Raw genomic sequence first — 20,611 nt, forward strand, 5'->3', positions numbered from 1 at the left:
ATTGGAATATTATTTTTGGAATACTCCCGGCCACAGGTAAGGACTATCTGACGTAAATTCTGTCTCGATTGTGCAATGTTTTCATACCGATCCAGCTGATCAGCGTTTTTAGCGTTCAATACTAATGCCGTTACTGGTAATCAATAATCAGAAACGACCCCCCCACCCCCGCCTTTCATGCATTTATGATGAAACATAATGCCTACTGTATAAATTTGATCGGGAATACTAGCGTGTACAGGCAAGAAACGCCAACACCTATATGGCTATAACTCAGCATTTCAGGAATTACCCCATACCACTCTGAAATTATACTTATATTCACCACGGTATAACACGGGAATGTATGCATGGAAAAATGATCTCTTTTTTGCATGTTGACGGGAAGAAACACAGTGTCTAATGACTATAGCAATGTATCTACCTATGGCTATAATATAGAATATAGATTTAGCTCTACAAACAAGGTCATGCAGTCATATCTTTTAACGCTTGGCCCAGCTACAACGGGACCCGTCTAATAGCTGGCGCTGAATGAGTTAAGGTTGTAAATATTTTTTGATACATCAATATGAATGTGGGAATCCAACTACTTCCATGTGTATAATTAATCATATTAATAATCAATCACATTAAGTTAATCAAAATTCATGTGGTTTCACTTAATTTATAAACATAATACGGTGAACTAATGTCTTTTAATTGCATAAAAGTATTGCTGACTAAGTCGTTCCCGTCACATTTGCATACCTATCACACTTTCTTTTAAAAAGTTAACTAATCAAATGGAACCGTGGTCAACATTGAAGATATCAGGATGCACCTAATCTTCACTAAAATGAATCAGAATTGAGTTGCTGCAGCCCCTAGAGAGACCGTCCTCCTACCCGTCCGGTGTGTGTGTGTGTGAGTGTGTGTGAAGAGTTGCTGCAGCCCCTAGAGAGGCCGTCCTCCTACCCGTCCGGTGTGTGTGTGTGTGAGTGTGTGTGAAGAGTTGCTGCAGCCCCTAGAGAGGCCGTCCGCCTACCCGTCCGGTGTGTGTGAGTGTGTGAAGAGTTGCTGCAGCCCCTAGAGAGACCGTCCTCCTACCCGTCCGGTGTGTGTGTGTGTGAGTGTGTGTGAAGAGTTGCTGCAGCCCCTAGAGAGACCGTCCTCCTACCCGTCCGGTGTGTGTGTGTGTGAGTGTGTGAAGAGTTGCTGCAGCCCCTAGAGAGACCGTCCTCCTACCCGTCCGGTGTGTGTGTGTGTGAGTGTGTGTGAAGAGTTGCTGCAGCCCCTAGAGAGGCCGTCCGCCTACCCGTCCGGTGTGTGTGTGTGTGAGTGTGTGTGAAGAGTTGCTGCAGCCCCTAGAGAGGCCGTCCGCCTACCCGTCCGGTGTTGGCCTTGTCCGCCTCGGTCAGCCTCCCCACCTCCGCGTTCTTCGCCTGCCTGCCCAGAACCTCGTCCCCCTTGTGAGGCAGTGTGGCCGTGCTGCTGCTGCTCGGGGCCCCCTGACTGCAGGCACCCAAACACATAAACATCACATTAAATAACAATCATTACAGCAGCGCATTATTGTTACCACTCGTTAGGAACTGGGCAATATGACCCATATAACATAATATGTTATATGTTTTGGTCAAGACAACACTAATATGGTTCTTAGTGTTGTCTTGACCAAAACAGTTTTCTCAAGAAGTCTGCACGACTTCCACGAGAGCTGCCGCGGTGCAGACAGAGTGGAGGTCGTGTGACGTTAATCATTACATAATGGTAGTTAGGACTTTTTCGATTGACAATAAATATTTAAAAAAATCTGGTTATTGCAATAAGCTTAATAAACACAAATAACATTTGACAAGAATTTCTCCCATCGGGACATTGAAGTCCAGCCGGACACGGGGACCAGCACCAGCCCTGACAGAGGGACATTGAAGTCCAGCCGGACACGGGGACCAGCACCAGCCCTGACAGAGGGACATTGAAGTCCAGCCGGACACGTGGAGCAGCACCAGCCCTGACAGAGGGACATTGAAGTCCAGCCGGACACGTGGAGCAGCACCAGCCCTGACAGAGGGACATTGAAGTCCAGCCGGACACGTGGAGCAGCACCAGCCCTGACAGAGGGACATTGAAGTCCAGCCGGACACGGGGACCAGCCCTGTCAGAGGGACATTGAAGTCCAGCCGGACACGTGGAGCAGCACCAGCCCTGACAGAGGGACATTGAAGTCCAGCCGGACACGTGGAGCAGCACCAGCCCTGACAGAGGGACATTGAAGTCCAGCCGGACACGGGGACCAGCCCTGTCAGAGGGACATTGAAGTCCAGCCGGACACGTGGAGCAGCACCAGCCCTGACAGAGGGACATTGAAGTCCAGCACCAGCCCTGACAGGAGGACATTGAAGTCCAGCACCAGCCCTGACAGGAGGACATTGAAGTCCAGCACCAGCCCTGACAGGAGGCTGCTTTACCGACGTTCTTTACCGGTGTTGCATGTTTACGAGTGTCACTCTAGTTTTCTGTAGTGTTCTCCACAGGTTCAGAAGTAGTTTGTAACCAATCGCTGGAATGGAAATGGTAAAGCTACATAGAGGCGGAGTTTCACTCACCCAATGAGCGTGGCCGGACCGCCATTCTCCAGTCCTTTCTTTGGCACAGAATCTAAAATATGAGGAGGAGAAAAACTGAACTGAGACCAGCACTTAACAGTATTAAACTGAACTGAGACCACCATAAAACTGTATAGTGTTTGGATGCGTGTGAGATTATAAAACTGTATATAGTGTTTGGATGTGTGTGAGATTATAAAACTGTATAGAGTGTTTGGATGTGTGTGAGATTATAAAACTGTATAGAGCGTTTGGATGTGTGTGAGATTATAAAACTGTATAGAGCGTTTGGATGTGTGTGAGATTATAAAACTGTATAGAGCGTTTGGATGTGTGTGAGATTATAAAACTGTATAGAGCGTTTGGATGTGTGTGAGATTATAAAACTGTATAGAGCGTTTGGATGTGTGTGAGATTATAAAACTGTATAGAGCGTTTGGATGTGTGTGAGATTATAAAACTGTATAGAGCGTTTGGATGTGTGTGAGATTATAAAACTGTATAGAGCGTTTGGATGTGTGTGAGATTATAAAACTGTATAGAGCGTTTGGATGTGTGTGAGATTATAAAACTGTATAGAGCGTTTGGATGTGTGTGAGATTATAAAACTGTATATAGTGTTTGGATGTGTGTGAGATTATAAAACTGTATAGAGCGTTTGGATGTGTGTGAGATTATAAAACTGTATAGAGCGTTTGGATGTGTGTGAGATTATGTGCAAAATAAATCAGCATTGTTCTTTTGTGAAGTGACCATAAGAGAATACATGCCGATACAAACATGGTCAACCAATAAACCAGAAGACATATTGTAGCAGGAAAAACAGAATTAGTTGCTGTCCCAGTATTTTCAAACACCACCACCATGCTCATTTCCCTGCCATCGTGTGAACCATTCAAATTATTCATTCCACCATTCAAATTCACTACTTAAGATATGCTCTGTTTTAATGCATAAAACCACTTAAGATATGCTCTGTTTTAATGCATAAAACCACAGCGTGCAAACTGTATCCTGAACCACGGCAAGGCTCGCATCTTTTAAGGGGTTTGTCAAACTACTTTGATGTACCGAAATTTTCGCACTATAAGCCGCACCTGACTATAAGCCGCAGCAGCTAAATTGAATGATGTGTACATATATAAGCCGCACTGGACTATAAGCCGCAGGTGTTTTAATGTTTAATTACCATATGTAAGGGTTCGTGCACAGAGGGGATTGTCGGGAAAGAGATGGCTGTTTGAGGAAGCTCCCATTTATAATTTTTTTTGTTTAAACAGTAACGGTAGCTAGGTACTAATCCCAGCTCACAGAACGATAGCCACGCTAGTTAGCCAGCCAGGTACTAATGCCAGCTCACAGAACGATAACCACGCTAGTTAGCCAGCCAGGTACTAATCCCAGCTCACAGAACGATAGCCACGCTAGTTAGCCAGCCAGGTACTAATGCCAGCTCACAGAACGATAGCCACGCTAGTTAGCCAGCTAGGTACTAATGCCAGCTCACAGAACGATAGCCACGCTAGTTAGCCAGCCAGGTACTAACACCAGCTCACAGAACGATAGCCACGCTAGTTAGTAGGGGTGGGAATCGCCAGAGACCTCGCGATACGATACTATCGCGATACTTGAGTGAATATTGCGATATTATTTAAAAAAATAAGTTATCAATTTTTTTTGTTTTTTTTACTGCAAAGTCAAACTGTCAACATGTTTTATCTAATAAAATAAAGTTCAGTCTGTTCATCTCACTTCAATCATTTTTATTGCAGACAGATGTAAACACTGTAATCTGTGTTGCATGTACCTGACAAACTGAACTGTTTGTATTCATATTCCAACTTAACTGAATGCACGTGTGGACTACTCCTGTACTATTACAGGTATTGAAATGAACAATGCAACTTCCTTATTATACAAAAAAAAATAAAAATTAAAATGATGAATAATTAAATATCGATACTTGGCGTCCCTGTATCGATACAGTATCGCCACGCAAAGTATCGCGATACTACTACGTATCGATTTCCTCCCCCACCCCTACTAGTTAGCACCAGCTAGGTACTAACGCCAGCTCACAGAACGATAGCCACGCTAGTTAGCACCAGCTAGGTACTAACGCCAGCTCACATAACGATAGCCACGCTAGTTAGCACCAGCTAGGTACTAACGCCAGCTCACAGAACGATAGCCACGCTAGTTAGCACCAGCTAGGTACTAACGCCAGCTCACAGAACGATAGCCATGCTAGTTAGCACCAGCTAGGTACTAACGCTAGCTCACAGAACAATAGCCACGCTAGTTAGCCAGCCAGGTACCAACGCTAGCTCACAGAACGATAGCCAAGCTAGTTAGCACCAGCTAGGTACTAACGCCAGCTCACAGAACGATAGCTACGCTAGTTAGCCAGCCAGGTACTAACGCTAGCTCACAAAACGATAGCCACGCTAGTTAGCCAGCTAGGTACTAACGCCAGCTCACAGAACGATAGCCACGCTAGTTAGCCAGCCAGGTACTAACGCTAGCTCACAAAACGATAGCCACGCTAGTTAGCCAGCTAGGTACTAACGCCAGCTCACAGAACGATAGCCACACTAGTTAGCACCAGCTAGGTACTAACGCTAGCTCACAGAACGATAGCCACGCTAGTTAGCCAGCGCCAGCTAGGTACTAACACCAGCTCACAGAACAATAGCCACGCTAGTTAGCCAGTGCCAGCTAGGAACTAACGCCAGCTCACAGAACGATAGCCACACTAGTTAGCCAGCGCCAGCTAGGTACTAACGTCAGCTCACAGAACGATAGCCACGCTAGTTAAGTTAGCCAGCCAGGTACCAACGCCAGCTCACAGAACGATAGCCAGTTAGCCAGCACCTGCGAAATCGAATGCCAAACTGATGATATCAGGAGCCATCAGTAGCTAGATAACATTAGACAACGCCTCTTGCATTAATAAACTAAAGTGAATAGTTCGTTGACTGGGTCATTTTGTTTAATGCTTCAGTTATGTTGAAAGAGGAGCTCTGAGCTGCTCATACACTAGACTCCTGCCGTAATGGTTTGTTGACGTGGGTCTGTGAGGGGGAGGAGGAGGGGCAAGGCGTGCACTGCTGCAGCAGATTTAGGAGTCTGATCTGACGGTCACAGAGCTGAGGGAGTGCGCCCAGTTAGCTGTAAAAATCCATAGATTAGCCGCATCGTTATATAAGCTGAAGGGTCGAAAAATGGGGGGAAAAGCTGCGGCTTATAGTCCGAAAATTACGGTAACCAATAACGTCAGTAACAAGGAGGTTGGTTTAGTTCTGAGTCTCTTATCTAGCAGTTTGACGTCAGTAACAAGGAGGTTAGTTTAGTTCTGAGCCTCTTATCTAGCAGTTTGACGTCAGTAACAAGGAGGTTAGTTTAGTTTAGAGCCTCTTATCTAGCAGTTTGACGTCAGTAACAAGGAGGTTGGTTTAGTTCTGAGTCTCTTATCTAGCAGTTTGACGTCAGTAACAAGGAGGTTAGTTTAGTTTAGAGCCTCTTATCTAGCAGTTTGACGTCAGTAACAAGGAGGTTAGTTTAGTTTAGAGCCTCTTATCTAGCAGTTTGACGTCAGTAACAAGGAGGTTGGTTTAGTTCTGAGTCTCTTATCTAGCAGTTTGACGTCAGTAACAAGGAGGTTAGTTTAGTTTAGAGCCTCTTATCTAGCAGTTTGACGTCAGTAACAAGGAGGTTAGTTTAGTTTAGAGCCTCTTATCTAGCAGTTTGACGTCAGTAACAAGGAGGTTAGTTTAGTTCTGAGCCTCTTATCTAGCAGTTTGACGTCAGTAACAAGGAGGTTAGTTTAGTTTAGAGCCTCTTATCTAGCAGTTTGACGTCAGTAACAAGGAGGTTAGATTAGTTTAGAGCCTCTTATCTAGCAGTTTGACGTCAGTAACAAGGGGGTTAGTTTAGTTTAGAGCCTCTTATCTAGCAGTTTGACGTCAGTAACAAGGAGGTTAGTTTAGTTTAGAGCCTCTTATCTAGCAGTTTGACGTCAGTAACAAGGAGGTTAGTTTAGTTTAGAGCCTCTTATCTAGCAGTTTGACGTCAGTAACAAGGAGGTTAGTTTAGTTCTGAGCCTCTTATCTAGCAGTTTGACGTCAGTAACAAGGAGGTTAGTTTAGTTCTGAGCCTCTTATCTAGCAGTTTGACGTCAGTAACAAGGAGGTTAGTTTAGTTTAGAGCCTCTTATCTAGCAGTTTGACGTCAGTAACAAGGAGGTTAGTTTAGTTTAGAGCCTCTTATCTAGCAGTTTGACGTCAGTAACAAGGGGGTTAGTTTAGTTTAGAGCCTCTTATCTAGCAGTTTGACGTCAGTAACAAGGGGGTTAGTTTAGTTTAGAGCCTCTTATCTAGCAGTTTGACGTCAGTAACAAGGAGGTTAGATTAGTTTAGAGTCTCTTATCTAGCAGTTTGACGTCAGTAACAAGGAGGTTAGATTAGTTTAGAGCCTCTTATCTAGCAGTTTGACGTCAGTAACAAGGAGGTTAGTTTAGTTTAGAGTCTCTTATCTAGCAGTTTGACGTCAGTAACAAGGAGGTTAGATTAGTTTAGAGCCTCTTATCTAGCAGTTTGACGTCAGTAACAAGGAGGTTAGTTTAGTTCTGAGCCTCTTATCTAGCAGTTTGACGTCAGTAACAAGGAGGTTAGTTTAGTTTAGAGCCTCTTATCTAGCAGTTTGACGTCAGTAACAAGGAGGTTAGTTTAGTTCTGAGCCTCTTATCTAGCAGTTTGACGTCAGTAACAAGGAGGTTAGTTTAGTTTAGAGCCTCTTATCTAGCAGTTTGACGTCAGTAACAAGGAGGTTAGTTTAGTTTAGAGCCTCTTATCTAGCAGTTTGACGTCAGTAACAAGGAGGTTAGTTTAGTTCTGAGCCTCTTATCTAGCAGTTTGACGTCAGTAACAAGGAGGTTAGTTTAGTTTAGAGTCTCTTATCTAGCAGTTTGACGTCAGTAACAAGGAGGTTAGATTAGTTTAGAGTCTTATCTAGCAGTTTGACGTCAGTAACAAGGAGGTTAGTTTAGTTTAGAGCCTCTTATCTAGCAGTTTGACGTCAGTAACAAGGAGGTTAGTTTAGTTCTGAGCCTCTTATCTAGCAGTTTGACGTCAGTAACAAGGAGGTTCGTTTAGTTCTGAGCCTCTTATCTAGCAGTTTGACGTCAGTAACAAGGAGGTTAGTTTAGTTCTGAGCCTCTTATCTAGCAGTTTGACGTCAGTAACAAGGAGGTTAGTTTAGTTTAGAGCCTCTTATCTAGCAGTTTGACGTCAGTAACAAGGAGGTTAGTTTAGTTTAGAGCCTCTTATCTAGCAGTTTGACGTCAGTAACAAGGAGGTTAGTTTAGTTCTGAGCCTCTTATCTAGCAGTTTGACGTCAGTAACAAGGAGGTTCGTTTAGTTCTGAGCCTCTTATCTAGCAGTTTGACGTCAGTAACAAGGAGGTTAGTTTAGTTCTGAGCCTCTTATCTAGCAGTTTGACGTCAGTAACAAGGAGGTTAGATTAGTTTAGAGCCTCTTATCTAGCAGTTTGACGTCAGTAACAAGGAGGTTAGTTTAGTTTAGAGCCTCTTATCTAGCAGTTTGACGTCAGTAACAAGGTTAGTTTAGTTTAGAGCCTCTTATCTAGCAGTTTGACGTCAGTAACAAGGAGGTTAGTTTAGTTTAGAGCCTCTTATCTAGCAGTTTGACGTCAGTAACAAGGAGGTTAGATTAGTTTAGAGCCTCTTATCTAGCAGTTTGACGTCAGTAACAAGGAGGTTAGTTTAGTTCTGAGCCTCTTATCTAGCAGTTTGACGTCAGTAACAAGGAGGTTAGTTTAGTTCTGAGCCTCTTATCTAGCAGTTTGACGTCAGTAACAAGGAGGTTAGTTTAGTTTAGAGCCTCTTATCTAGCAGTTTGACGTCAGTAACAAGGAGGTTAGATTAGTTTAGAGCCTCTTATCTAGCAGTTTGACGTCAGTAACAAGGAGGTTAGTTTAGTTCTGAGCCTCTTATCTAGCAGTTTGACGTCAGTAACAAGGAGGTTAGTTTAGTTTAGAGCCTCTTATCTAGCAGTTTGACGTCAGTAACAAGGAGGTTAGTTTAGTTCTGAACCTCTTATCTAGCAGTTTGACGTCAGTAACAAGGAGGTTAGTTTAGTTCTGAGCCTCTTATCTAGCAGTTTGACGTCAGTAACAAGGAGGTTAGTTTAGTTTAGAGCCTCTTATCTAGCAGTTTGACGTCAGTAACCAGGAGGTTAGTTTAGTTTAGAGCCTCTTATCTAGCAGTTTGACGTCAGTAACAAGGTTAGTTTAGTTTAGAGCCTCTTATCTAGCAGTTTGACGTCAGTAACAAGGAGGTTAGTTTAGTTTAGAGCCTCTTATCTAGCAGTTTGACGTCAGTAACAAGGAGGTTAGATTAGTTTAGAGCCTCTTATCTAGCAGTTTGACGTCAGTAACAAGGAGGTTAGTTTAGTTCTGAGCCTCTTATCTAGCAGTTTGACGTCAGTAACAAGGAGGTTAGTTTAGTTCTGAGCCTCTTATCTAGCAGTTTGACGTCAGTAACAAGGAGGTTAGTTTAGTTTAGAGCCTCTTATCTAGCAGTTTGATGTCAGTAACAAGGAGGTTAGTTTAGTTTAGAGCCTCTTATCTAGCAGTTTGACGTCAGTAACAAGGAGGTTAGTTTAGTTCTGAACCTCTTATCTAGCAGTTTGACGTCAGTAACAAGGAGGTTAGTTTAGTTCTGAGCCTCTTATCTAGCAGTTTGACGTCAGTAACAAGGAGGTTAGTTTAGTTTAGAGCCTCTTATCTAGCAGTTTGACGTCAGTAACCAGGAGGTTAGTTTAGTTTAGAGCCTCTTATCTAGCAGTTTGACGTCAGTAACAAGGAGGTTAGTATAGTTTAGAGCCTCTTATCTAGCAGTTTGACGTCAGTAACAAGGAGGTTAGTTTAGTTCTGAGCCTCTTATCTAGCAGTTTGACGTCAGTAACAAGGAGGTTAGTTTAGTTTAGAGCCTCTTATCTAGCAGTTTGACGTCAGTAACAAGGAGGTTAGTTTAGTTTAGAGTCTCTTATCTAGCAGTTTGACGTCAGTAACAAGGAGGTTAGATTAGTTTAGAGCCTCTTATCTAGCAGTTTGACGTCAGTAACAAGGAGGTTAGTTTAGTTCTGAGCCTCTTATCTAGCAGTTTGACGTCAGTAACAAGGAGGTTAGTTTAGTTTAGAGCCTCTTATCTAGCAGTTTGACGTCAGTAACAAGGAGGTTAGTTTAGTTCTGAGCCTCTTATCTAGCAGTTTGACGTCAGTAACAAGGAGGTTAGTTTAGTTTAGAGCCTCTTATCTAGCAGTTTGACGTCAGTAACAAGGAGGTTAGTTTAGTTTAGAGCCTCTTATCTAGCAGTTTGACGTCAGTAACAAGGAGGTTAGTTTAGTTCTGAGCCTCTTATCTAGCAGTTTGACGTCAGTAACAAGGAGGTTAGTTTAGTTTAGAGTCTCTTATCTAGCAGTTTGACGTCAGTAACAAGGAGGTTAGATTAGTTTAGAGTCTCTTATCTAGCAGTTTGACGTCAGTAACAAGGAGGTTAGTTTAGTTTAGAGCCTCTTATCTAGCAGTTTGACGTCAGTAACAAGGAGGTTAGTTTAGTTCTGAGCCTCTTATCTAGCAGTTTGACATCAGTAACAAGGAGGTTCGTTTAGTTCTGAGCCTCTTATCTAGCAGTTTGACGTCAGTAACAAGGAGGTTAGTTTAGTTCTGAGCCTCTTATCTAGCAGTTTGACGTCAGTAACAAGGAGGTTAGTTTAGTTTAGAGCCTCTTATCTAGCAGTTTGACGTCAGTAACAAGGAGGTTAGTTTAGTTTAGAGCCTCTTATCTAGCAGTTTGACGTCAGTAACAAGGAGGTTAGTTTAGTTCTGAGCCTCTTATCTAGCAGTTTGACGTCAGTAACAAGGAGGTTCGTTTAGTTCTGAGCCTCTTATCTAGCAGTTTGACGTCAGTAACAAGGAGGTTAGTTTAGTTCTGAGCCTCTTATCTAGCAGTTTGACGTCAGTAACAAGGAGGTTAGTTTAGTTCTGAGCCTCTTATCTAGCAGTTTGACGTCAGTAACAAGGAGGTTAGATTAGTTTAGAGCCTCTTATCTAGCAGTTTGACGTCAGTAACAAGGAGGTTAGTTTAGTTTAGAGCCTCTTATCTAGCAGTTTGACGTCAGTAACAAGGAGGTTAGTTTAGTTTAGAGCCTCTTATCTAGCAGTTTGACGTCAGTAACAAGGAGGTTAGTTTAGTTCTGAACCTCTTATCTAGCAGTTTGACGTCAGTAACAAGGAGGTTAGTTTAGTTCTGAGCCTCTTATCTAGCAGTTTGACGTCAGTAACAAGGAGGTTAGTTTAGTTTAGAGCCTCTTATCTAGCAGTTTGACGTCAGTAACCAGGAGGTTAGTTTAGTTTAGAGCCTCTTATCTAGCAGTTTGACGTCAGTAACAAGGAGGTTCGTTTAGTTCTGAGCCTCTTATCTAGCAGTTTGACGTCAGTAACAAGGTTAGTTTAGTTTAGAGCCTCTTATCTAGCAGTTTGACGTCAGTAACAAGGAGGTTAGTTTAGTTTAGAGCCTCTTATCTAGCAGTTTGACGTCAGTAACAAGGAGGTTAGTTTAGTTCTGAGCCTCTTATCTAGCAGTTTGACGTCAGTAACAAGGAGGTTAGTTTAGTTCTGAGCCTCTTATCTAGCAGTTTGACGTCAGTAACAAGGAGGTTAGTTTAGTTCTGAGCCTCTTATCTAGCAGTTTGACGTCAGTAACAAGGAGGTTAGATTAGTTTAGAGCCTCTTATCTAGCAGTTTGACGTCAGTAACAAGGAGGTTAGTTTAGTTCTGAGCCTCTTATCTAGCAGTTTGACGTCAGTAACAAGGAGGTTAGTTTAGTTCTGAGCCTCTTATCTAGCAGTTTGACGTCAGTAACAAGGAGGTTAGTTTAGTTTAGAGCCTCTTATCTAGCAGTTTGACGTCAGTAACAAGGAGGTTAGTTTAGTTCTGAACCTCTTATCTAGCAGTTTGACGTCAGTAACAAGGAGGTTCGTTTAGTTCTGAGCCTCTTATCTAGCAGTTTGACGTCAGTAACAAGGAGGTTAGTTTAGTTCTGAGCCTCTTATCTAGCAGTTTGACGTCAGTAACAAGGAGGTTAGTTTAGTTCTGAGCCTCTTATCTAGCAGTTTGACGTCAGTAACAAGGAGGTTAGTTTAGTTCTGAGCCTCTTATCTAGCAGTTTGACGTCAGTAACAAGGAGGTTAGTTTAGTTTAGAGCCTCTTATCTAGCAGTTTGACGTCAGTAACAAGGAGGTTAGTTTAGTTCTGAGCCTCTTATCTAGCAGTTTGACGTCAGTAACAAGGAGGTTAGTTTAGTTCTGAGCCTCTTATCTAGCAGTTTGACGTCAGTAACAAGGAGGTTAGTTTAGTTTAGAGCCTCTTATCTAGCAGTTTGACGTCAGTAACAAGGAGGTTAGTTTAGTTCTGAGCCTCTTATCTAGCAGTTTGACGTCAGTAACAAGGAGGTTAGTTTAGAGCCTCTTATCTAGCAGTTTGACGTCAGTAACAAGGAGGTTAGTTTAGTTCTGAGCCTCTTATCTAGCAGTTTGACGTCAGTAACAAGGAGGTTCGTTTAGTTCTGAGCCTCTTATCTAGCAGTTTGACGTCAGTAACAAGGAGGTTAGATTAGTTTAGAGCCTCTTATCTAGCAGTTTGACGTCAGTAACAAGGGGGTTAGTTTAGTTTAGAGCCTCTTATCTAGCAGTTTGACGTCAGTAACAAGGAGGTTAGTTTAGTTTAGAGCCTCTTATCTAGCAGTTTGACGTCAGTAACAAGGAGGTTAGTTTAGTTTAGAGCCTCTTATCTAGCAGTTTGACGTCAGTAACAACGAGGTTAGTTTAGTTTAGAGCCTCTTTTTTTTTTTTTTTTTTTTTTTTTAACTTTGACCAGTCAGCTGGTTCTTTTAGCGTTTATCGCTTTTTCTGGTCAAGCATGACCGACAGAAACAGATTGAATGGGGTATAGATCGGAGGAAAGACACTGAGAAAATACGGCGAGTCCGGGAGTCGAACTCGTGTACCCCAGATCCGTGACGCGCACGGTTGTCCCCGACGCCGAAATAGCGTCCGAGGTACGCGGTGAGCTACTGGAGCTCCCCTAGTTTAGAGCCTCTTATCTAGCAGTTTGACGTCAGTAACAAGGAGGTTAGATTAGTTTAGAGCCTCTTATCTAGCAGTTTGACGTCAGTAACAAGGAGGTTAGTTTAGTTTAGAGCCTCTTATCTAGCAGTTTGACGTCAGTAACAAGGAGGTTAGTTTAGTTTAGAGCCTCTTATCTAGCAGTTTGACGTCAGTAACAAGGAGGTTAGTTTAGTTTAGAGCCTCTTATCTAGCAGTTTGACGTCAGTAACAAGGAGGTTAGATTAGTTTAGAGCCTCTTATCTAGCAGTTTGACGTCAGTAACAAGGAGGTTAGATTAGTTTAGAGCCTCTTATCTAGCAGTTTGACGTCAGTAACAAGGAGGTTAGTTTAGTTTAGAGCCTCTTATCTAGCAGTTTGACGTCAGTAACAAGGAGGTTAGTTTAGTTTAGAGCCTCTTATCTAGCAGTTTGACGTCAGTAACAAGGAGGTTAGTTTAGTTTAGAGCCTCTTATCTAGCAGTTTGACGTCAGTAACAAGGAGGTTAGTTTAGTTTAGAGTCTCTTATCTAGCAGTTTGACGTCAGTAACAAGGAGGTTAGATTAGTTTAGAGTCTCTTATCTAGCAGTTTGACGTCAGTAACAAGGAGGTTAGTTTAGTTTAGAGCCTCTTATCTAGCAGTTTGACGTCAGTAACAAGGAGGTTAGTTTAGTTCTGAGCCTCTTATCTAGCAGTTTGACATCAGTAACAAGGAGGTTCGTTTAGTTCTGAGCCTCTTATCTAGCAGTTTGACGTCAGTAACAAGGAGGTTAGTTTAGTTCTGAGCCTCTTATCTAGCAGTTTGACGTCAGTAACAAGGAGGTTAGTTTAGTTTAGAGCCTCTTATCTAGCAGTTTGACGTCAGTAACAAGGAGGTTAGTTTAGTTTAGAGCCTCTTATCTAGCAGTTTGACGTCAGTAACAAGGAGGTTAGTTTAGTTCTGAGCCTCTTATCTAGCAGTTTGACGTCAGTAACAAGGAGGTTCGTTTAGTTCTGAGCCTCTTATCTAGCAGTTTGACGTCAGTAACAAGGAGGTTAGTTTAGTTCTGAGCCTCTTATCTAGCAGTTTGATGTCAGTAACAAGGAGGTTAGTTTAGTTCTGAGCCTCTTATCTAGCAGTTTGACGTCAGTAACAAGGAGGTTAGATTAGTTTAGAGCCTCTTATCTAGCAGTTTGACGTCAGTAACAAGGAGGTTAGTTTAGTTTAGAGCCTCTTATCTAGCAGTTTGACGTCAGTAACAAGGAGGTTAGTTTAGTTTAGAGCCTCTTATCTAGCAGTTTGACGTCAGTAACAAGGAGGTTAGTTTAGTTCTGAACCTCTTATCTAGCAGTTTGACGTCAGTAACAAGGAGGTTAGTTTAGTTCTGAGCCTCTTATCTAGCAGTTTGACGTCAGTAACAAGGAGGTTAGTTTAGTTTAGAGCCTCTTATCTAGCAGTTTGACGTCAGTAACCAGGAGGTTAGTTTAGTTTAGAGCCTCTTATCTAGCAGTTTGACGTCAGTAACAAGGAGGTTCGTTTAGTTCTGAGCCTCTTATCTAGCAGTTTGACGTCAGTAACAAGGTTAGTTTAGTTTAGAGCCTCTTATCTAGCAGTTTGACGTCAGTAACAAGGAGGTTAGTTTAGTTTAGAGCCTCTTATCTAGCAGTTTGACGTCAGTAACAAGGAGGTTAGTTTAGTTCTGAGCCTCTTATCTAGCAGTTTGACGTCAGTAACAAGGAGGTTAGTTTAGTTCTGAGCCTCTTATCTAGCAGTTTGACGTCAGTAACAAGGAGGTTAGTTTAGTTCTGAGCCTCTTATCTAGCAGTTTGACGTCAGTAACAAGGAGGTTAGATTAGTTTAGAGCCTCTTATCTAGCAGTTTGACGTCAGTAACAAGGAGGTTAGTTTAGTTCTGAGCCTCTTATCTAGCAGTTTGACGTCAGTAACAAGGAGGTTAGTTTAGTTCTGAGCCTCTTATCTAGCAGTTTGACGTCAGTAACAAGGAGGTTAGTTTAGTTTAGAGCCTCTTATCTAGCAGTTTGACGTCAGTAACAAGGAGGTTAGTTTAGTTCTGAACCTCTTATCTAGCAGTTTGACGTCAGTAACAAGGAGGTTCGTTTAGTTCTGAGCCTCTTATCTAGCAGTTTGACGTCAGTAACAAGGAGGTTAGTTTAGTTCTGAGCCTCTTATCTAGCAGTTTGACGTCAGTAACAAGGAGGTTAGTTTAGTTCTGAGCCTCTTATCTAGCAGTTTGACGTCAGTAACAAGGAGGTTAGTTTAGTTCTGAGCCTCTTATCTAGCAGTTTGACGTCAGTAACAAGGAGGTTAGTTTAGTTTAGAGCCTCTTATCTAGCAGTTTGACGTCAGTAACAAGGAGGTTAGTTTAGTTCTGAGCCTCTTATCTAGCAGTTTGACGTCAGTAACAAGGAGGTTAGTTTAGTTCTGAGCCTCTTATCTAGCAGTTTGACGTCAGTAACAAGGAGGTTAGTTTAGTTTAGAGCCTCTTATCTAGCAGTTTGACGTCAGTAACAAGGAGGTTAGTTTAGTTCTGAGCCTCTTATCTAGCAGTTTGACGTCAGTAACAAGGAGGTTAGTTTAGAGCCTCTTATCTAGCAGTTTGACGTCAGTAACAAGGAGGTTAGTTTAGTTCTGAGCCTCTTATCTAGCAGTTTGACGTCAGTAACAAGGAGGTTCGTTTAGTTCTGAGCCTCTTATCTAGCAGTTTGACGTCAGTAACAAGGAGGTTAGATTAGTTTAGAGCCTCTTATCTAGCAGTTTGACGTCAGTAACAAGGGGGTTAGTTTAGAGCCTCTTATCTAGCAGTTTGACGTCAGTAACAAGGAGGTTAGTTTAGTTTAGAGCCTCTTATCTAGCAGTTTGACGTCAGTAACAAGGAGGTTAGTTTAGTTTAGAGCCTCTTATCTAGCAGTTTGACGTCAGTAACAAGGAGGTTAGATTAGTTTAGAGCCTCTTATCTAGCAGTTTGACGTCAGTAACAAGGGGGTTAGTTTAGTTTAGAGCCTCTTATCTAGCAGTTTGACGTCAGTAACAAGGAGGTTAGTTTAGTTTAGAGCCTCTTATCTAGCAGTTTGACGTCAGTAACAAGGAGGTTAGTTTAGTTTAGAGCCTCTTATCTAGCAGTTTGACGTCAGTAACAAGGAGGTTAGTTTAGTTCTGAGCCTCTTATCTAGCAGTTTGACGTCAGTAACAAGGAGGTTAGTTTAGTTCTGAGCCTCTTATCTAGCAGTTTGACGTCAGTAACAAGGAGGTTAGTTTAGTTTAGAGCCTCTTATCTAGCAGTTTGACGTCAGTAACAAGGAGGTTAGTTTAGTTTAGAGCCTCTTATCTAGCAGTTTGACGTCAGTAACAAGGGGGTTAGTTTAGTTTAGAGCCTCTTATCTAGCAGTTTGACGTCAGTAACAAGGGGGTTAGTTTAGTTTAGAGCCTCTTATCTAGCAGTTTGACGTCAGTAACAAGGAGGTTAGATTAGTTTAGAGTCTCTTATCTAGCAGTTTGACGTCAGTAACAAGGAGGTTAGATTAGTTTAGAGCCTCTTATCTAGCAGTTTGACGTCAGTAACAAGGAGGTTAGTTTAGTTTAGAGTCTCTTATCTAGCAGTTTGACGTCAGTAACAAGGAGGTTAGATTAGTTTAGAGCCTCTTATCTAGCAGTTTGACGTCAGTAACAAGGAGGTTAGTTTAGTTCTGAGCCTCTTATCTAGCAGTTTGACGTCAGTAACAAGGAGGTTAGTTTAGTTTAGAGCCTCTTATCTAGCAGTTTGACGTCAGTAACAAGGAGGTTAGTTTAGTTCTGAGCCTCTTATCTAGCAGTTTGACGTCAGTAACAAGGAGGTTAGTTTAGTTTAGAGCCTCTTATCTAGCAGTTTGACGTCAGTAACAAGGAGGTTAGTTTAGTTTAGAGCCTCTTATCTAGCAGTTTGACGTCAGTAACAAGGAGGTTAGTTTAGTTCTGAGCCTCTTATCTAGCAGTTTGACGTCAGTAACAAGGAGGTTAGTTTAGTTTAGAGTCTCTTATCTAGCAGTTTGACGTCAGTAACAAGGAGGTTAGATTAGTTTAGAGTCTTATCTAGCAGTTTGACGTCAGTAACAAGGAGGTTAGTTTAGTTTAGAGCCTCTTATCTAGCAGTTTGACGTCAGTAACAAGGAGGTTAGTTTAGTTCTGAGCCTCTTATCTAGCAGTTTGACGTCAGTAACAAGGAGGTTCGTTTAGTTCTGAGCCTCTTATCTAGCAGTTTGACGTCAGTAACAAGGAGGTTAGTTTAGTTCTGAGCCTCTTATCTAGCAGTTTGACGTCAGTAACAAGGAGGTTAGTTTAGTTTAGAGCCTCTTATCTAGCAGTTTGACGTCAGTTACAAGGAGGTTAGTTTAGTTTAGAGCCTCTTATCTAGCAGTTTGACGTCAGTAACAAGGAGGTTAGTTTAGTTCTGAGCCTCTTATCTAGCAGTTTGACGTCAGTAACAAGGAGGTTCGTTTAGTTCTGAGCCTCTTATCTAGCAGTTTGACGTCAGTAACAAGGAGGTTAGTTTAGTTCTGAGCCTCTTATCTAGCAGTTTGACGTCAGTAACAAGGAGGTTAGATTAGTTTAGAGCCTCTTATCTAGCAGTTTGACGTCAGTAACAAGGAGGTTAGTTTAGTTTAGAGCCTCTTATCTAGCAGTTTGACGTCAGTAACAAGGTTAGTTTAGTTTAGAGCCTCTTATCTAGCAGTTTGACGTCAGTAACAAGGAGGTTAGTTTAGTTTAGAGCCTCTTATCTAGCAGTTTGACGTCAGTAACAAGGAGGTTAGATTAGTTTAGAGCCTCTTATCTAGCAGTTTGACGTCAGTAACAAGGAGGTTAGTTTAGTTCTGAGCCTCTTATCTAGCAGTTTGACGTCAGTAACAAGGAGGTTAGTTTAGTTCTGAGCCTCTTATCTAGCAGTTTGACGTCAGTAACAAGGAGGTTAGTTTAGTTTAGAGCCTCTTATCTAGCAGTTTGACGTCAGTAACAAGGAGGTTAGATTAGTTTAGAGCCTCTTATCTAGCAGTTTGACGTCAGTAACAAGGAGGTTAGTTTAGTTCTGAGCCTCTTATCTAGCAGTTTGACGTCAGTAACAAGGAGGTTAGTTTAGTTTAGAGCCTCTTATCTAGCAGTTTGACGTCAGTAACAAGGAGGTTAGTTTAGTTCTGAACCTCTTATCTAGCAGTTTGACGTCAGTAACAAGGAGGTTAGTTTAGTTCTGAGCCTCTTATCTAGCAGTTTGACGTCAGTAACAAGGAGGTTAGTTTAGTTTAGAGCCTCTTATCTAGCAGTTTGACGTCAGTAACCAGGAGGTTAGTTTAGTTTAGAGCCTCTTATCTAGCAGTTTGACGTCAGTAACAAGGTTAGTTTAGTTTAGAGCCTCTTATCTAGCAGTTTGACGTCAGTAACAAGGAGGTTAGTTTAGTTTAGAGCCTCTTATCTAGCAGTTTGACGTCAGTAACAAGGAGGTTAGATTAGTTTAGAGCCTCTTATCTAGCAGTTTGACGTCAGTAACAAGGAGGTTAGTTTAGTTCTGAGCCTCTTATCTAGCAGTTTGACGTCAGTAACAAGGAGGTTAGTTTAGTTCTGAGCCTCTTATCTAGCAGTTTGACGTCAGTAACAAGGAGGTTAGTTTAGTTTAGAGCCTCTTATCTAGCAGTTTGATGTCAGTAACAAGGAGGTTAGTTTAGTTTAGAGCCTCTTATCTAGCAGTTTGACGTCAGTAACAAGGAGGTTAGTTTAGTTCTGAACCTCTTATCTAGCAGTTTGACGTCAGTAACAAGGAGGTTAGTTTAGTTCTGAGCCTCTTATCTAGCAGTTTGACGTCAGTAACAAGGAGGTTAGTTTAGTTTAGAGCCTCTTATCTAGCAGTTTGACGTCAGTAACCAGGAGGTTAGTTTAGTTTAGAGCCTCTTATCTAGCAGTTTGACGTCAGTAACAAGGAGGTTAGTATAGTTTAGAGCCTCTTATCTAGCAGTTTGACGTCAGTAACAAGGAGGTTAGTTTAGTTCTGAGCCTCTTATCTAGCAGTTTGACGTCAGTAACAAGGAGGTTAGTTTAGTTTAGAGCCTCTTATCTAGCAGTTTGACGTCAGTAACAAGGAGGTTAGTTTAGTTTAGAGTCTCTTATCTAGCAGTTTGACGTCAGTAACAAGGAGGTTAGATTAGTTTAGAGCCTCTTATCTAGCAGTTTGACGTCAGTAACAAGGAGGTTAGTTTAGTTCTGAGCCTCTTATCTAGCAGTTTGACGTCAGTAACAAGGAGGTTAGTTTAGTTTAGAGCCTCTTATCTAGCAGTTTGACGTCAGTAACAAGGAGGTTAGTTTAGTTCTGAGCCTCTTATCTAGCAGTTTGACGTCAGTAACAAGGAGGTTAGTTTAGTTTAGAGCCTCTTATCTAGCAGTTTGACGTCAGTAACAAGGAGGTTAGTTTAGTTTAGAGCCTCTTATCTAGCAGTTTGACGTCAGTAACAAGGAGGTTAGTTTAGTTCTGAGCCTCTTATCTAGCAGTTTGACGTCAGTAACAAGGAGGTTAGTTTAGTTTAGAGTCTCTTATCTAGCAGTTTGACGTCAGTAACAAGGAGGTTAGATTAGTTTAGAGTCTCTTATCTAGCAGTTTGACGTCAGTAACAAGGAGGTTAGTTTAGTTTAGAGCCTCTTATCTAGCAGTTTGACGTCAGTAACAAGGAGGTTAGTTTAGTTCTGAGCCTCTTATCTAGCAGTTTGACATCAGTAACAAGGAGGTTCGTTTAGTTCTGAGCCTCTTATCTAGCAGTTTGACGTCAGTAACAAGGAGGTTAGTTTAGTTCTGAGCCTCTTATCTAGCAGTTTGACGTCAGTAACAAGGAGGTTAGTTTAGTTTAGAGCCTCTTATCTAGCAGTTTGACGTCAGTAACAAGGAGGTTAGTTTAGTTTAGAGCCTCTTATCTAGCAGTTTGACGTCAGTAACAAGGAGGTTAGTTTAGTTCTGAGCCTCTTATCTAGCAGTTTGACGTCAGTAACAAGGAGGTTCGTTTAGTTCTGAGCCTCTTATCTAGCAGTTTGACGTCAGTAACAAGGAGGTTAGTTTAGTTCTGAGCCTCTTATCTAGCAGTTTGACGTCAGTAACAAGGAGGTTAGTTTAGTTCTGAGCCTCTTATCTAGCAGTTTGACGTCAGTAACAAGGAGGTTAGATTAGTTTAGAGCCTCTTATCTAGCAGTTTGACGTCAGTAACAAGGAGGTTAGTTTAGTTTAGAGCCTCTTATCTAGCAGTTTGACGTCAGTAACAAGGAGGTTAGTTTAGTTTAGAGCCTCTTATCTAGCAGTTTGACGTCAGTAACAAGGAGGTTAGTTTAGTTCTGAACCTCTTATCTAGCAGTTTGACGTCAGTAACAAGGAGGTTAGTTTAGTTCTGAGCCTCTTATCTAGCAGTTTGACGTCAGTAACAAGGAGGTTAGTTTAGTTTAGAGCCTCTTATCTAGCAGTTTGACGTCAGTAACCAGGAGGTTAGTTTAGTTTAGAGCCTCTTATCTAGCAGTTTGACGTCAGTAACAAGGAGGTTCGTTTAGTTCTGAGCCTCTTATCTAGCAGTTTGACGTCAGTAACAAGGTTAGTTTAGTTTAGAGCCTCTTATCTAGCAGTTTGACGTCAGTAACAAGGAGGTTAGTTTAGTTTAGAGCCTCTTATCTAGCAGTTTGACGTCAGTAACAAGGAGGTTAGTTTAGTTCTGAGCCTCTTATCTAGCAGTTTGACGTCAGTAACAAGGAGGTTAGTTTAGTTCTGAGCCTCTTATCTAGCAGTTTGACGTCAGTAACAAGGAGGTTAGTTTAGTTCTGAGCCTCTTATCTAGCAGTTTGACGTCA

The 20,611-nt window shown here is 42.0% G+C and overlaps 1 protein-coding gene across 1 annotated transcript in view; it reads right to left on the bottom strand.

Moving 5' to 3' along the window:
• The window catches only part of abcc1 (ATP binding cassette subfamily C member 1 (ABCC1 blood group)), a gene marked incomplete at its 3' end in the record, with an annotated part of 263,456 nt that overhangs the window by 65,681 nt on the left and 177,164 nt on the right, over window positions 1-20,611 (bottom strand). Inside the window, exons 20-21 of the mRNA XM_084326017.1 lie at window positions 2,592-2,643; window positions 1,368-1,494 (exon numbers count right to left, since the gene is read on the bottom strand). Of these exons, the coding sequence (XP_084182143.1) occupies window positions 1,368-1,494; window positions 2,592-2,643 (179 nt within the window). The remainder of the gene's footprint in view (window positions 1-1,367; window positions 1,495-2,591; window positions 2,644-20,611) is intronic.

Source organism: Notolepis coatsorum, assembly GCF_963971535.1.
Source record: "Notolepis coatsorum genome assembly, chromosome: 12".
Classification (NCBI taxonomy): Eukaryota; Metazoa; Chordata; class Actinopteri; order Aulopiformes; family Paralepididae; genus Notolepis; species Notolepis coatsorum.